The sequence below is a fragment of the Mustelus asterias genome, chromosome 8 (assembly GCF_964213995.1).
Source record: "Mustelus asterias chromosome 8, sMusAst1.hap1.1, whole genome shotgun sequence".
NCBI classification, from domain to species: domain Eukaryota; kingdom Metazoa; phylum Chordata; class Chondrichthyes; order Carcharhiniformes; family Triakidae; genus Mustelus; species Mustelus asterias.
The window spans coordinates 115,634,926-115,653,605 of record NC_135808.1 but is presented as its reverse complement, the minus strand read 5'-3'; the positions used below and the strand labels follow the sequence as shown (position 1 = coordinate 115,653,605).

Here is an 18,680-nt window from a genome sequence, read left to right as displayed (position 1 = left end):
CCAAGGTGCCAGACTGGCACTGCAAGAGTTCCAGATTGGCACTGCCAGGCTGGCACTGCCCAAGGGGCACTGCCCAGCCATGCCCCCAGCCACCCTCAATGGCCTCTGTTCCCACCGGCGAGGTCATCACGTCAGGTTCCCATTGGTGGGGACCATCTGTGAACATCGCCGGTGAGGACCTCGACCTGCGAGGCTGGAAAGCGAATCCAATTATTACATCCTGGGCTCACTAACGATATTAAAATGACATTGTTATTACACTACACGTGGAGTGCTGTGCGCAGTTCTCATCTCCACATTATAGCAATGGTAGGGATGTAGAAGTAAGTACAATATCTAACCTGAAAGGTTATATCAATCAGGAAAGGTTGAACAATCGAGGGCTCTTTTCTGTAAACAAAACAGGAAACTTAGCGATGATATGTTGAAGGCCTTTAAAATTTCGAAATGGTTTGGATGGAGTACATGTGGAGAAAATATGTCTACTCATGGAAGCGTCTGAACTCGAGGTTGTAGGTATAAGATAATCACTAACAAATTCAATCGGTAATTCAGGAAAAATCTTCACTCAGAGAGTGGTCAAAAGTTGAAGCACAGGGAGTAGTTGAAGGAAGAGCATGGATGCATTTAAGGAGAGTCCAGATATACATGTGAGGTGAAAGGCATAGAAGGATATGCTGATAGGCTTAGATGAAGAGAGTTGTGAGGAGACACTTGTGTAATTGAGTATCATAGAATCAGAGAATCCTAACAGTACAGAAGGAGGCCATTAGGCCCTACGAGCCTGCACCGGCAACAATCCCACCCAGGTCCTATTCCTGTAACCCCATGTATTTACCCTGCTAGTCCCCCACGACACTAATTTAGCACGGCCAATCAAACTAACCTGCACATGTTTGGACTGTGGGGGGAAACCGGAGCACTCAGAGGAAACCCACCCAGACATGGTGGGGGAACGTGCGAACTCCACACAGACAGTCACCCAAGGCCAGAATTGAACCCGAGTCCATGGTGTTGCGAGGCAGCAGTGCTAACCACTGTGCCACCGTGCTGCCCTTAATATGAGCATTGACCTGTTGGAGCCAACGTTTGGCGACTTGATGTAACTCAGTGATTCAATCAGAGTGAATTAGTCTAGTAAATGGGATGTTATTTCGGCCAATACCACACTTCCAGTAGCATCAATAGTTGTTTGTTCTTATATTTACTGACAGAAACAGAAATGTCAAATATTATTAACTTGCTTCTACCAAAATAATTCTCCACCTTGATCCACAATTGAATTATTGAAGAAGTAACGAAAATATCGAGAAGAATTTATTTAAAAACAAAGAACCAGATTTTCCAGCAGCTGAACCCTGCGGCCCTGTCAAAGACAAACCACCCCCCTCCCCACCACACCCCCCACCCCGCCCACAGTGGGACAGGTGAGTCATACAAAATGCCATGGACCTGGCGGGACTGGAACGTCTCACCGGCGGTCAATGGCAAGCTGCCTCCACCATCAGAAAACCAGGGCGCAGGGCAGGGGGGGGGGAGGGGCTATCCTGGAATATATTTTCCTCTGTTAGAGAAAATGCCTTCATTCTGCCCCTTTAATTATGCCACCGTTTGCTGGATTATAGTGAAACTTTGCTTTTTTTGTTCTCTAATGTTTCTGTGTGTTTCTCCTGCAGCATTCAGGAGCCCACCCTGTGTTGGGCTGCATTGTAATGGGGCTCACACTGATTCAACCCATTGTAGCCATCTGCCGACCTGCTCCAGATCACAAGAGGTCAGTTCAATAGCAATACGCCATCTCACATGGCATGGCCCGCTGTGTTTTGAATATTGTATTTGTTCTGACGCCATTCATTTCTCTCGATATCAGTTAACTATTTAAACAAAGACAGGTAATTGGAGTCTAGTAACGTGAGGAAGACCGACAGAGCTCTGACAAAAGAGGAATATATTTCTCCAGCATTGAATGTGGAATCCATTGCTGATAGTACAAGTCAGTGCTGTTTAGTGATGTTAGTAACCGTTACGTTGCAAGAAATAAACCCCTTGTCATGTAGTTCTGACTTTCCTGGATTTCCTAAGGGACATTTGATCATGTGAAGGAGGCTGCACTGATCTTTATGATGTGGAGATGCCGGCGTTGGACTGGGATAAACACAGTAAGAAGTTTAACAACCTGGTGTTGTTAAACTTCTTACTGATCTTTATGAGCAGTTGTTTGATTGCAGCTTTCCTGGTTGAATTAGATTTCTTACTGTTCAACCCTAAGGCTGGAATTTTACCGGCACGCCTGCCCCGATTCCGGGGGGCGGACTCAGTTCGGAGAATGGTATTCTCCGTTGGCCTCGGGCAGGATCATACGAACCTCAGGCGGACGTGCCTGTAAAATTCCGCCCTAGATTCCAGTTGTTATATTCAATCCAAACAACAGTGATTCTCCCTCTTATTGCCTGTCCGTCAATAGAAGGTGTTTTGAATTTTATTCTTAAGAAAAGACAGTGGCAGATTTCCCAACCCCTCAGTTTTTGTGCGATCCAATTTCTCCGAATAACCCCACTGGAAACTCAGGTTAATTCAGAAGGTTAGTTTATTGCACACATTCATAACAGGGGTGTCAGCAACTTCCCACTCCTCATTCTACAATAAAGGGAGGGATAAAGAAAAGAAGGTTTTATAGTACAAAGACCACGGAGAAAATAAAAATTGCTTCACGTGAGTTCCAGAGTCGGGAACCAAAGCCCACTGAGGAATTCTTTCACGGAGGTCGGCTGGCTGAAGACCGGTGGTATAAAATTTGCTTTTCCGGTGGTGGCAATGTTGTCCGGTGAAGCCGGCAGCAGAGATGGAATCAGCTCTGTAGGCGATAGGACAAAAGTTTCCCAGCAGAGTCAGGTTAGATGGAGGGGAGTTGTCCAACCTGACCAGAGTTTGCTTCTGTATGTCAAATCTCAAACAGCAGATTGCAGTTGCAGCCCAGGAAGGTGATATTGACACGTTCAGCAAGCCAGATGCATAGATCATGTGATCTTACTTTTCCACAATGTTTTGAAAATGAGGGTGTTTATCCAGCGTCTGGAGAGTAGCTTTGCATCCTGGACTGATAATGTCTCGGCCATTATGAGTCAAAAGAGGTGCTATTTGATGAGGGTCTGGTGTTTGGGAAGTCACTGTCTCCATAAACTCACTGACTCCTCTAACAAGGTTGCCTTATCAAATGCAAATGGCCTTCATGCAGTTCCCTTTGAAGTTGGCTTGGGCAGTTTTAGGTGGTCTGTTAGAAGCTCCTCAGACATGATGAGGTGTGACATTTTTAAAACTGAGTAATGTCCCGCTGACAATGAGATTTCCCATTGAATCCACCCCACTCCGCTGGGAAACATGTGCCGAGGGTGGCACCATTGGCGGGACCAGAAAATCCCACTGGCATGAATGGCTGGAAAGTTCTATAATAAGAAGTCTCACAACACCAGGTTAAAGTCCAACAGGTTTATTTGGTAGCAAATACCATAAGCTTTCGGAGCGCTGCCCCTTCGTCAGATGGAGTGAAAATCTGTACTCCAACAGTGCACAGAGACACAACATCAAGTTACAGAATACTAATTAGAATGCAAATCTCTACAGCCAGCCAGGTCTTAAAGGTACAGATAATGTGGGTGGAGGGAACATTAAACACAGGTTAAAGAGATGTGTATTGTCTCCAGACAGAACAGCTAGTAAGATTCTGCAAGATCAGGAGGCAAGCTGTGGGGGTTACTGATAATGTGACATAAATCCAACATCCCGGTTTAGGCCGTCCTCATGTGTGCGGAACTTGGCTATCAGTTTCTGCTCAGCGACTCTGCGCTGTCGTGTGTCGTGAAGGGCGCCTTGGAGAACGCTTACCTGAAGATCCAAGGCTGAATGACAACGGATGAATGAACACCGTTCGACAATCACCAGGCAAGACTGTTCTCTTCCTGTGGGGGAGCACTTCAGCAGTCACGGGCATTCAGCCTTGGATCTTCAGGTAAGTGTTCTCCAAGGCGGCCTTCATGACACACGACAGCGCAGAGTCGCTGAGCAGAAACTGATAGCCAAGTTCCGCACACATGAGGACGGCCTAAACCGGGATGTTGGATTTATGTCACATTATCAGTAACCCTCACAGCTTGCCTCCTGATCTTGCAGAATCTTACTAGCTGTTCTGTCTGGAGACAATACACATCTCTTTAACCTGTGTTTAATGTTCCCTCCACCCACATTATCTGTACCTTTAAGACCTGGCTGGCTGTAGAGATTTGCATTCTAATTAGTATTCTGTAACTTGATGTTGTGTCTCTGTGCACTGTTGGAGAACAGATTTTCACTCCATCTGACGAAGGGGCAGCGCTCCGAAAGCTTATGGTGTTTGCTACCAAATAAACCTGTTGGACTTTAACCTGGTGTTGTGAGACTTCTTACTGTGCTTACCCCAGTCCAACGCCGGCATCTCCACATCATGGAAAGTTCTAGCCCATGTAAATGTGGTTGTTTCTATGGCTTTTTGATCATTGTGTGACCTGCACCTTTCTCTGGCTGAGATGTCAGTTGAACAGATCACTAATGCACCTGAGCCTGTGTTTTCTCTAATGATGGTGCTAGGGATGCGGCACACATGACCCACCTGCTGGGCTTTCCATTCCCATGAGGAAAGTCATCAGTTCTCTTGCTACTGCTTCTGTCAGAATCAAACTGTGTTGTAACTTATAAGATTATAAGGAACAGAATAAAAATTGAGGGTTTCAAAATCCAATTTACTGTCCCATGTTCTTTAGAACCATAGAACATTACAGCACAGAAACAGGCCTTTGGGCCCTTCTTGCCTGTGTCGAACCATTTTTGTGCCTAGTCCCACTGACCTGCACCTGGACCATATCCCTCACCCCTCTCACCCATGTACCTGTCCAAGTTTTTCTTAAATATTAAAAGTGAGCCCGCATTCACCACCTCATCTGGCAGCTCATTACAAACTCCCACCACTCTCTGTGTGAAGAAGACCCCCCTAATATTCCCTTTAAACTTTTCCCCCCTCACCCTTCACCCATGTCCTCTAGTTATTTTCTCCCCTAGCCTCAGTGGAAAAAGCCTGCTTGCATTCATTCTATCTATACCCATCATAATTTTATACACCTCTATCAAATCTCCCCTCATTCTTCTACGCTCCAGGGAATAAAGTCCTAACTTATTCAACCTTTCTCTGTAACTCAGTTTCTCCGGTCCCGGCAACATCCTTGTGAACCTTCTCTGCACTCTTTCAACCTTATTAATATCCATCCCGTAATTAGGTGACTAAAACTGCACACAATACTCTAAATTCGGCCTCACCAATGTCTTATACAACCTCACCATAACATTCCAACTCCTATACTCAATACTTTGCATTATAAAGGCCAATGTACCAAAAGCACTCTTTATGACCCTATCTACCTGTGACGCCACGTTTAGGGAATTATGTAGCTGTATTCCCAGATCCCTCTGTTCTACTGCACTCTTCAGTGTCCCACCATTTACCTTGTATGTTCTACCTTGGTTTGTCCTTCCAAAGTGCAATACCTCACACTTGGCTGCATTAAACTCCATCTGCCATTTTTCAGCCCATTCTTCTAGCTGGTCCAAATCCCTCTGCAAGCTTTGAAAACCTTCCCCACTGTCCACTACACCTCCAATCTTTGTATCATCAGCAAACTTGCTGATCCAATTTACCACATTATCATCCAGATCATTGATATAGATGACAAACAACAATGGACACAGCACTGATCCCTGTGGCACACCACTAGTCACAGGCCTCCACTCAGAGAAGCAATCCTCCACTACCACTCTCTGGCTTCTTCCATTGAGCCAATGTCTAATCCAATTTACTACCTCTCCATGTATACCTAGCGACTGAACCTTCCTGACTAACCTCACATGCGGGACTTTGTCAAAGGCCTTACTGAAGTCCATGTAGACAACATCCACTGCCTTCCCTTCATTCACTTTCCTGGTAACCTCCTTGAAAAACTCTAATAGATTGGTTAAACATGACCTACCACGCACAAAGCCATGTTGACTCTCCCTAATAAGTCCCTGTCTATCCAAATATTTGTAGATCCTATCTCTTAATACTCCTTCCAATAATTTACCTACTACTGACGTCAAACTTACCGGCCTATAATTTCCTGCATTACTTTTTGAGCCTTTTTTAAACAACGGAACAACATGAGCTATCCTCCAATCATCCGGCACCTCACCCGTGGATACCGACATTTTAAATATATCTGCCAGGGCCCCTGCAATTTCTACACTAGTCTCCTTCAAGGTCCGGGGGAATACCCTGTCCGGTCCTGGGGATTTATCTACTCTGATTTGCCGCAAGACAGCAAGCACCTCCACCCCTTTAATCTGTACAGGTTCCATGACCCCCCTACTTGTTTGCCTTATTTCCATAGACTCCATGCCAGTTTCCTTAGTAAATACGGATGAAAAAACCCATTTAATATCTCCCCCATTTCTTTTGGTTCCATACACAGCCGACCACTCTGATCTTCAAGAGGACCGATTTTATCCCTTACTATCCTTTTGCTCTTAATATACCTGTAGAAGCTCTTAGGATTATCCTTCACTTTGTCTGCCAAAGCAACCTCATGTCTTCTTTTCGCCCTCCTGATTTATTTCTTAAGTAGTTTCTTGCACTTTTTATACTCCTCAAGCATCTTATTTGCTCCCTGTTGCCTATACATGTCATACATCTCTCTCTTCTTCTTTATCAGAGTTCCAATATCCCTCGAGAACCAAGGTCCCTTATTCTTATTCACTTTGCCTTTAATCCTGACAGGAACACACAAACTCTGCACTCTCAAAATTTCTCCTTTGAAGGCCTCCCACTTACCAATCACATCCTTGCCAGAGAACAGCCTGTCCCAATCCACACTTTTTAGATCCTTTCTCATTTCTTCAAATTTGGCCTTTTTCCAGTTTAGAACCTCAACCCGAGAACCAGATCTATCTTTATCCATGATCAAGTTGAAACTAATGGCATTATGATCACTGGAACCAAAGTGTTCCCCTACACACACTTCCGTCACTTGTCCTAACTTGTTTCATAATCGGAGATCTAATATTGCATCCTCTCTAGTTGGTACCTCTATATATTGATTCAGAAAATTTTCCTGAACACATTTTACAAACTCTAACCCGTCTAGACCTTTAACAGTATGGGAGTCCCAATCTATATGTGGAAAATTAAAATCTCCTACTGTCACAACTTTATGTTTTCTGCAGTTGTCTGCTATCTCTCTGCAGATTTGCTCCTCCAATTCTCGCTGACTGTTGGGTGGTCTATAATACAACCCCATTAATGTGGTCATACCTTTCCTGTTTCTCAGCTCCACCCATATGGCCTCGGTAGACAAGCCCTCTAATCTGTCCTGCCTGAGCACTGCTGTAACATTTTCCCTGACTAGCAATGCCACTCCCCCACCCTTCATGTCTCTGCCTCTATCACGTCTGAAACATCGGAACCTTGGAACATTGAGCTGCCAGTCCTGCCCCTCCTGTAGCCAAGTTTCACTAATGGTTATAATGTCATAATTCCATGTGTCAATCCACGCCCTCAGCTCGTCTGCCTGGCATTACAATACTCCTGGCATTGAAGTAGACACACCTCAGAAGATTATTACCACCACACACAACCCTTCTATTTGTGATTTTGCATGAACTATTAACATGATTTATTTTCACCCCCGCTCCACTATCTGCTCTGGCACTCTGGTTCCCATCCCCCTGCAAATCTAGTTTAAACCCTCCCCAATAACACTCGCAAACCTCCCTGCAAGTATATTGGTCCCCTTGTCGTTCAGGTGTAACCCGTCTCTCTTGTACAGGTCCCACCTGCTCCAGAAGAGGTCCCAATGATCTAGAAATCTGAGACCCTGCCCCCTACACCAGTTCCTCAGCCACGTGTTCATCCGCCCGAGCATCCTACTCTTACCCTCAATTAGAAAATGACTGCAAACTGGTAACTTTTTTGTCGCAAAGTTTTCTTTTCATTTTTTATTTAACCATTTTTAATGAAGGATATTTATCAAATGATGAGAGCACGATTACATGGCTGTTTTGTATTTTTACAGACGATTCATTTTTAATCGGTTTCATTCCATCATGGCTTTAGCAATTAAGTGTCTTTCAGGTAGGTGATCACTTAATGTATGGAAAGCAATAAATAATTTAAATAAAAATATATGTTAAATTCTGTCGCCATTTGTTGTCCTAATGATGTTGACTTTGTTCTTCACGAGAATTTTTAATGTTCATTCATAATGCTTAGTTATTGAAGTAAAGGAATACCCTGTGTATGGATACTTATTTTAAATGGATAGTGCCTTCATTAAGGTAGATGTTACATGGGAATAAAAGTGTTTGTATACTAATATTCAGAATGTAAGTTCATGGGCTCTCGGGTTTTAGTGTAAGAGAAAAACAGAACACCTGAATTAGCTGTAATAACATGAACAGAATATCAGGAAAAGACCCAGATGAGCTTCTGTTAGATTTAAAGATAGCCGAACTCAGCATAAATTCCTGACATTCATTTGACATGTTTCCTATTCCTCTCAAATTCATTTGTAAATGAAATGTGGCGGTAAAGTGGCACAGTGGTTAGCACTGCTGCCTCACATTCCAGGGACCCGGTTCAATTCAGGCCGAGAGTGACTGTCTGTGGAGTTTGCACATTCTCCCAGTGTCTGCATGGGTTTCATCTGGTTTCATCCCCCCACAGTCCAAAAGGTATGCAGGTTAGGTGGATTGATCATTGTAAATTGTCCTTTAGTGTTCAAACATGTGCAGGCTAGGGGGGATTGGCCATGGTAAATGCTCAGGGTTACGGGGATAGGGTAGGGGAGAGGTCCTGAATATGATACTCTATCAGAGAGGCAGTGAAGACCCGCAGGACCGTATGGCCTCTTCTACACTGCAGGGATTCTATGATTATATGAAACTATCACCACTTTTATACTGAAAAATACCAGTTTCCTTGAAGCATCCTCACATCTATCACTCTTTCTGTTCTAGTGGCGACTCTGTTTCTAGGGTTTAATCTGATAAATATAACAGAAAACAGATGGCCAGTGAAGGTCTTGGGAGGATTTGTTGGATGGGAAGTCCTGTTATACAGTACTCTTTGTGTAATTTGCTTTATTAAAGAAAAAGGTAAGGAACAGTTCAACATTGATTTTCATATTAATGATCAATAAATTTTACATCATTGAGTATTCAGAGTACATGATGAAAACTAACTTTACATCTCTCTCCTTTTCAGCCTTGTACGTCACCCTGAAGAAAAAGGTATCTTGTTTTCTCTCGCTAATTATTTCCTGCTTATGAAAGTTATAAATGATTAGGGTTAAAATTCACAGAAAACTGGTACTTGCAGAATTGCAATCAGCAAATACTGGGCTTTCAGAGATAATAAGGCTACTTATTTAATTCTTTCATGGAATGTGGGCATTGTTGGTTAGGCCAACATCTTTTGCCCATCCATAATTGCCCTCGAGAAGGTGGTGAGCCCCCTACCTAAGATGCTGAAGTCCATTTGGTGCAGATACACCTATGACGCTGTTAGGGATGGAGTTTCAAGATTTTCATCCAGTGAAGTGAAGGAATGGTGATATAGTTCCAGGTCAAGCTGGTGTGTGGCTTGGAAGGGAACTTGCAGTGGTGCTCCCATGCTCCCTTGTTCTCCTGTCTGGTAAAGGTCATGGGGTTGGAAGGTGCTGTTGAAGGAACCTTGGTGAGTTGCTGCAGTGAATCATATACATAGTACAAACTGTTTGTCGGTGGTGGAGGGAGTGAATGTTTAAGTTGGTTGTTGGCCAATCAAACAGATTGCTTTGTAATGGATGGAGTTGAGCTTTTTGAGTATAATTGGAGCTGTACTCATCCAGACAAGTAGAGACTGTTCCATCACACTCCTGATTTGTGCCTCATGCCCAGGCTTTGGGGAATCAGAAAGTAAGTTACTCACCTCACAATTCCTCATCTCTGACCTGCTCTTGTATTTCAAATTCCAACATTAATGTGATGCTTCTCACCTCCCCAGGACGTCCTAAAAGCATTTCATAAGCAATGATAATTTTTGAAGTGTAATCACTATTATTACCAGGTAAAAGCTTTTTAATAACTTAGATGAAGGGACTAAGAGCATTGTATGCAAATTTTCAGGTGATAGAAAGTTATAAGGTGGGTCTGTAATCTGTGAGGAAGCCACAAAGAAATATAGACAGATGAGGTGAATGGGCAGTGAAGTAGCCAATGTAATATAACGTGGGGAAGTGTGAGATTATTCACCCTGGGTAACAGGTCATGTTGGGCTGAGTCTCCGAATGTTTTTATGATTGGAAATCTGCATCTCCAACCCTGGGGAATATCATTCCCTGTGAAGGTCGACCTCCATGTGTCCTGGTGAGTTCAGACCTCTCCTGGACAGCTGCCCAGGTTCTGGCCAACTTGGCTTTGGCAATGTTGGATGACGCTTGAGGTCGGCTAGGGCCTGTGTGTGGCACAGAACGGTTTGGGTGCGGTGATCTGGAATGATTGGCTGGAAAAGGCACTGGACGGCAGGTGCCAAAATAGGACCATAAGACATAGGAGCAGAATTAGGCCACTCGGCCCATCGAGTCTGCTCTGCCATTCAATCATGGCTGATATTTTCTCATCCCCATTCTCCTGCCTTTTCCCCATAACCTCAGATCCCCTTATTAATCAAGAGTCTATCTATCTCTGTCTTAAAGACACTCAATGACCTGGTCTCCACAGCCTTCTGCGGCAAAGAGTTCCACAGATTCACCACTCTCTGGCTGAAACAATTCCTCCTCATCTCTGTTTTAAAGGATCGTCCCTTTAGCTTGAGGTTGTGCTCTCTGGTTCTAGTTTTTCCTACTATTGGAAACATCCTCTCCACCTCCACTCTATCCAGGCCTTGCAATATCCTATAAGTTTCAATAAGATCCCCCCTCATCCTTCTAAACGCCAACGAGTATGGACCCAGAGTCCTCAACCATTCCTCATACAACAAGCTCTTCATTCCAGGGATCATTCTTGTGAACCTTCCCTGCTCCCTTTCCAAGCCCAGTACATCCTTCCTTAGATATGGGGCTCAAAACTGCTCACAATACTCCAAATGGGGTTTGACCAGAGCCTTATACAGCCTCAGAAGTATATCCCTGCTCTTGTATTCTAGCCTTTTCGACATGAATGCTAACATTGCATTTGCCTTCCTAACTGTCGACTGAACCTTCACATTAACCTTAAGAGAATCTTGAACAATGACTCCCAAGTCCCTTTGTGTTTCTGATTTCCTAAGCATTTTCCCATTTAGAAAATAGTCTATGCCTCCATTCCCCCTTCCAAAGTGCATAACCTCACCCTTTTCCACTTTGTATTTCATCTGCCATTTCTTTGCCCACTCTCCTAACCTGTCCAAGTCCTTCTGCAGCCCCCCTGCTTCCTCAATAGTACCTGTCCCTCTACATATCTTTGTATCATCTGCAAACTTAGCAATAGTGTCTTCAGTTCCTTCCTCCAAATCGTTAATGTATATTGTGAAAAGTTGTGGTTCCAGCACTGACCCCTGAGGCACACCACCGGTCACCGACTGCCATTCTGAAAAAGACCCCTTTATCCCCACTCTCTGCCTTCTGCCAGTCAACCAATCCTGTATCTTACCCTTAACACCATGGGCACTTAACCTATTTAACAGTCTCCTATGCGGCACCTTGTCAAAGGCCTTCTGGAACTCTAAATAAATCATGTCCACTGGTTCTCCTTTATCTAACTTCCTTGTTACCTCTTCAAAGAACTCTAACAGATTTGTCAGACATGACCTTCCCTTGACAAAGCCGTGCTGACTCAGTCCTAATTTATCATGCACTTCCAAGTACTCTGCGATCTCATCTTTAATAATGGACTCTAAAATTTTGCCAATGATCGAAGTCAGGCTAACCGGCCTATAATTTTCTGTCTGCTGCCTCCCTCCCTTCTTAAACAGCGGTGTTACATTCGCTACTTTCCAGTCCTCTGGTACCCTCCCTGCCTCCAGTGATTCCTGAAAGATCACCACCAATGCCTCCACAATTTCCTCAGCTATCTCTTTTAGAAACCTGGGATGTAGTCCATCCGGTCCAAGAGATTTATCCACCTTCAGACTTTTCAGTTTCCCCAGAACCTTCTCCTTAGTGATGGCCACAACACTCATCTGTGCCCCCTGACTCTCCTGGAGCTCTGGCATCCCACTGGTGTCTTCCACCGTGAAGACTGATGCAAAATAACTATTCAGTTCCTCTGCCATTTCTTTGTTCTCTATTATTACTTCTCCAGCCTCATTTTCCAGTGGTCCAATGGCTATTTTTGCCTCTCTTACCTTTTATATATTGAAAAAAACTCTTCCTATCTTCTTTTATATTACTAGCTAGCTGACACTCATATTTCATCTTCTCCTCCCATTGCACTGTAATCAATGGGTAACCATCAGCAGGACAAGGCCACATTTCTACCGGCAAATCAGAGAAAGGTTTCTCCACTTCCTCATGCTCATTGTGGGTCAGCGGTCCAATCTTTAGTAAAGAAATAGAAGATGGTGGCACAGAATATCAATGCACAATTATGAACCTTTGAACATGTTTGCTGGTGTGGTGTCATAAAGTCAAAACCGATGTTCTAATGTCGAAACGAGGTGTCAATTTATAAATGTTGTTAGTTCCACTCAACATAACTCAAATGTCATGAAGTCAAATAAAAGCAAAATAGTGTGGATGCTGGAAATCTGAAATAAAATTAGAAAATGCTGGATAAACTCAGCAAGGTCTGGCAGCATCTGTGGAGAGATTTCACATTTTGAGTCCATATGACCCTTCTACAGAATCTAAGAAAGGATTTACAAGCACTAGAGGCAGTACAGTGAAGGTTTACTAGGTTAGCACCTGGGATAAAGATGTTGACCAATGATGTGAGGCTGAGTAAACTTGGACTTCTCTGGAGTTCAGAAGAATGAGAGATGATCTCATTGAAATATTTGAAATTGTGAAAAGGCTTGACCGGGTAGAAATTGAGAGGCTGTTTCCTTGGCTGAGGAATCTAGAACGTGGCACAGACTCAGGAGATGTGCTTGATCATTTAGGACCTAGTTGAAGAGAAATTTCTTTACCTAAAGGGTGTCAATCTTTGGAATTATCTATCTTATGGGATTGTGGATGCTCCATCCTTGAATATATTCACAGCTGGAATCGAGAGATTTTTGATCTCTGGGGAATCACAGGTTATGGGGAGAGGAGCAAGAATGGGAAGAATTTGGCATACGATCAGCCATGATTGTATTGGGAAGTGGACCAGGTTCATTAGACCACAAGGTCTATCCTTGTTCTAATGTATTCCCTCTTATCTAGATTGAACCATGACTGTATCTCAAATGTGAGCAATCAGTACATTTATTTTAATGGCAGGAACAAAGGGCAAATTAAATCTATTCGTTCATGGTTTCTTATATCAACATCAGTGTTGGAAAGGTTATTGGAACCATTAGTAGATTAGTGTAGAGTTTCTCCTTCTCAATTACTTTCTCTTCAATTCAACTTCTCTCTTTCCAGTATTAACTCCTGACTGGAGTCTAATCGCATGGTTGCTGTCAACCACTGGTATCTCCAATTAGTTGTTCTTTGTATATCTTCTGTGTTTCCTAAGATGAAGAACTTTGGAAAGCACAAAAAACCTCCATTGGTGTGTAATAGTTCACCCATTCCCCAAGATGGCTCAAAAACAACTCACAGGCAATGATTATTTATGAAGTGTAGCCACGATCATTACCCAAGCAAATTCCACAGGTTTTTTAATGTCTTAGACAAAGGCACTGAGAGTAATGTATCCAAGGTTTCTGAAGTTACAAAGATAGGTGAGAATGTAAGCTGTTGGGAACACTCAAAAGTTAAGTGAGTAGGTAACAAGGTCGCAGATGGAGGCTAACGTGGTGAACTGTGACAAAAAACAGAAAATGCTGGAAAATCTCAGCAGGTCTGACAGTATCTATGGAGAGAGAAAAAAGCCAACGTTTCAAGTCTGGATGACCCTTCCTCAGAGCTAAGAAAATCAGAGGAGATTTATACTCCTTTATATTTGTGAGGGTGGGGGTGCTGCTTCAATTGGACAAAGGGAATGTCATTGGGGATGAAGAAAGCTGAGAAAAGAGCTGAAAGTGTCCATTAACTGATCAGAATGTGTGAATGGCAGAACACTGGTACAGATGGTTCGCAGTTGCCCTGAAGGAGGGGTGGGGGAGGGGGGTGGTGGGCAAGAAAAAAAGAGTGGGAATGAAGAAGTGGAAAAATGGACGAGGGAACGAGGATGATAAAAATGGATGAATGAGATGAAAAGAAGAAAATGAAATAAAATAAATGGAAATGGGGTGAAGGATCATCCAGACTCGAAACGTTGGCTCTATCCTCTCTCCACAGATGACAGCAGACTTGTTGAGATTTTCCAGCATTTTCTGCTTCCGTTTCAGATTCCAGCATCGCCGTATTTTGTTTTAATCGTGGTAAACTATAAAGTTAGTCACTTCAATAGTAAGAATAGAAAAGCAGAACATTTTTAAAGGCAAAAAACTTTTAAATATTGATTTTTATAGCGATTTGGGTATACGCGTACAAAGTACACTGTTAGCATGCATGCACAGCAGGCCATTAGCAAAGCAAATGACATGTTATTCTTTAGAGGAAGGAGATTAGAGTCCAAGAACATGGAAGTCTTGCTGCAATTGTAAAAGGCCTATAGTATTGTCCACAGTTTTGGACTTCATAACTAAGGATGGCTGTTGTGCACTGGAAGCAGTGTAGCACATGGTTGGTTCCTGGGTTGTGAAGTTTGTCCTTTGATTTGAGGCCAAATAAACATTTGTACTCTGGAATTTAGAGGAATGAGAGGTGATCTTATACAAAATGCTGAAGGGGCTTAACAAGTTGTTTGCCTGGCCGGGGAACCTGGAGCACAAGGACACAGACTCAGGCAATATGTTTGACCATTTAGGATTGAGATGAGGAGAAATGTCTTCACTCAGAGAGTTGTGAACCTGTGGAATTCTCTACCCCAGGTGGCTATGGATGTTCCATCCTTGAAAATATTCAAGGCTGAGATAGATAGAGCTTGGATCCCTGGGGAGTCGAGGCTTTTAGGGAAGGGATGTGAGAATGAAATTTTGGCAGATGATCAACCAAGATCATATTGTAAAGTGGAGCAGACTCAAACGGCCTGATCTTATTCCTTAGGCTCTTAATGACCAGTAACAATTGAAGTCAACACCATGGTATGAGAAGTTGTCTCTGATCTGAACTGAACCATTACTTATCTCAAATGTGAGCAATCAACACATTTATTTTAATGGCAGGAACAAAGGGCAAATTCATGGTTTCTTACATCAACATCAGTATTGGCAAGGTTATTGGAACCATTAGTAGATTAAGTGTAGAGTTTTTCCTTCTCAATTATTTTCTCTTCAATTCAACTTCTCTCTTTACGATGTTAACACCTAATGGGAGTCTAATCGCATGGGTGCGGTCAATCACTGATATCTCCAATTAGTTGTTCTTTGTATATCTTCTGTGTTTCCTAAGCTGAAGAACTTTGGAAAGAACAAAAAAACTTCCATTTATGTAATGGTTCACCCATTGAAACATTGCTTAATTTAAGCATGAGCATTGCAGCACATTTGTTTTGATGTAGGGGAACAAAGGGTAAATTCAATCTAACAATTCAAGGTTCTTTATTCTAATGTCAACCACGTTGGAAGGATTATTGGAACCATTAGCAGATTAATGCAAGACTTTTCCTTCTTGCTTTTTTTCTCTATGATTCTGTTGTTCCACCGCTTGTGATGATGGCTTCTAGCTGGCGTGTAGTTCCATGGTTCCCAGCCACATTCTGGGAGCTTACCCAAGTCATTGCACTTTGTGTATTTTTCAGCCCATCAAGCAGAGGGACATTAAAAAGAACAAAGAACTTGCATTGATATTAGTACATCTCACCTCCCCAGGATTCCCCAAAAGCATTTCAAGGGCAGTGATTACTGTTGAAGTTCAGTCTTTAGCATTGTATAGCCAAATATGGCAAGCAACTTGTGCACAGCAAGATGCCACAAGCAACAATGGGATAATGGCTACCTCATCTGATTTCATGGTATTGGTTGAGGGATTAAGAAGATATTCCCCATTAGTCTTTGCATAATGTCATGCCACATGATATTTTAAATCGATCCTAGGAAGTCTTGCTTTAAGACTAATTCTTGGGACAATATATCTGACAGTGCAGCATATCATCATTATAGCACTGAAGCGACAGATAAGATTTATGTAATCAAGTTTTGATGTGGGGCTTGAACTTACAATCTTTTAGCTCAGAGGAATGGAACATGTTCTTCTTTATGCACCTTTTAATCAATATCAATCACATTCAAATGGGAAGTGAAGTGAAGCCCCCTCTATCCTGCCCCATCAATGGGCTTTGGTTGTTCACCTCATACCACACTAAAGTTAGCATGTAGGTACAGCAAGCAAGTAAGGAGACAAATAGCCTGTCACCTTTTCCAGCAAGGAGACTGGAATACAAGAGAAAGTCTTGCTACAATTGTACATGGCTTTGGTAAGATCACATCTGTCATATTGTAAGAAGTTTTGAACATCAAATCTAAGGAAAGATCTATGTGCACTGGAGAGAGTACATTCTTGCAAGCACTGGAGTACAAGAACAAGGAAGTCTTGCTTTTAATATATAGGGCTTTGGTAAGTTCATATCTGGAGTACTGTACAGTTTTGTATTGCATATCTAAGGAAGAAAAACCTGCATTGGAGGCAGTATAATGTTCAGTTCATCAGGTTGTTCCCTAGGCTGTGAAGATGTCCCATGATGTGAGATTGTGCAAAAACATGGACTTCCCTGGAGTTTAGAAGACTGAGAGATGATCACGTTGAAACATGCAAGATTCTGAAGGGCTGTGGCAAGGAAGACACTTAGAGGCTGTTTCCCTAACTAGGACATCTGGAACATTGGGGGACAGACTCACGAGATTTGTTTGAGCATTTGGATTGAGAGGAAGAGAAATGTCTTCACTCAGAGGGTTGTGAATCTTTGGAAATTGGGATTGTGAATGCTTCAGCCTGAATACATTCAAGGCTGGAATAGATAGAGTTTTGATCCTTTGATTAGTGGTTAATGAAAAGGGTGGCATGGACATGTTGGCCAAAGGGCCTGTTTCCATGTTGTAAACCTCTATGACTCTACCTCTGTGGAATCAAGGGTGGGGGAAAGAGCTGGAGTGTGAACATTTGGCACAAGACCAGCCATAACCCTATTGGACAATGGAGCAGACTCATGAGGCTATAAGGTCTATTCGTGCTGCTTTTTCTAGTCTCTTATCTGCATTGAACCATGACTTTATCTTAAATGTGAGCAATCAGTATATTTATTTTAATGTCAGAGAACAAAGGGCAAATTAATCTAATAGTCCAAAGTTTCTTTCATTAACCTCAACATTGGAAAGGTTTTTGGAACTACGAGCAGATGAATGTGGTGTTTTTCCTTCTCAATTTTTTTCTCTTCACTTCCACTGCTCCTAACCTTCAGGTTTTGCCTGCTCACTGTAGTCTAATCCAATGGTGGCCAGTCACCTCTCATAGTCTAATTCATTGTTCTTTGTGTACCTTATGTGCTTACCAAGATGAAGGACATGAGAAAGAACAAACAACTTCAATTGATGCAATGGGGAAGGTAATGGCCTGGTGGTATTGTCGCTAGACTATAAATCCAGAAACTCAGCTAATGTTCTGGAGACCTGGTTTGAATCGCGCCACTGCAGATGGTGGAATTTGAATTCTGGAATTAAGAATTTACTGATGACCATGAAACCATTGCTGATTGTTGGAAAAACCCATCTGATTCACTAATGTCTGGGGAAGGAAATCTGCTGTGCTTACCTGGTCTGGCCTACATGTGACTCCAAACCCACAGCAATGTGGCTTACTCTCAACTGCCCTCGGGCAACTAGGAATGGGCAATAAATGCTGACCAGCCAGTGAAGTCTGTGTCCCACGAATGAATTTAAAAAATGGTTCACATATTCCCAAGATGTCCCAAAAGCAACTCACAGATAATGATTACTTTTGTAGTGTAGTTGCGGTCATTATCCAGACAAATTCCACAAGTTTTTTAATGACTTGAGACAAAGATACCAAGAGTAATGTATCCAAGTTTTCTGGCAAAACAAAACTAGGTGGCTGTGAGAAACATACAAAGAGATATGGAAAGGTTAAATGAATGGGTAACAAGGTGGCAGCTGGAATACCATCTGGGGAGGTGTAAGGTAATTCACCTTAATAGAGTAGAAAATTAGAACTTTTTTAAGGCTTAAAACTTTTAAGTGCTGATCTTCACATAGCTTTGGGTGCATATGTGCAAGGAACACAAAAAGTTAGCATGCATGTATGCAGCCAACAATTAGGAAGGTAGTGGATGTTCTTTCCTGTATGTGGACTAGAGTATGAAGACAAAAGGAAGTCTTTCCACAAGTCTACAGGTCTATACAAGTCTTTCTTGTATAGGGTTTTGGTGAGATCATACCTAGAGTACGATGTTCAGCTTTGGTC

The 18,680-nt window shown here is 42.7% G+C and overlaps 1 protein-coding gene across 3 annotated transcripts in view; it reads left to right on the top strand.

The window, feature by feature from the left end:
• The window catches only part of LOC144497469 (putative ferric-chelate reductase 1), a 47,536-nt gene that overhangs the window by 21,385 nt on the left and 7,471 nt on the right, over positions 1–18,680 (top strand). For all 3 annotated transcript variants that reach the window (XM_078218788.1, XM_078218789.1, XM_078218787.1), the window contains 4 exons: positions 1,677–1,774; positions 8,130–8,188; positions 9,073–9,210; positions 9,320–9,345. In XM_078218788.1, coding sequence (XP_078074914.1) covers positions 1,677–1,774; positions 8,130–8,188; positions 9,073–9,210; positions 9,320–9,345 — 321 coding nt within the window. The remainder of the gene's footprint in view (positions 1–1,676; positions 1,775–8,129; positions 8,189–9,072; positions 9,211–9,319; positions 9,346–18,680) is intronic.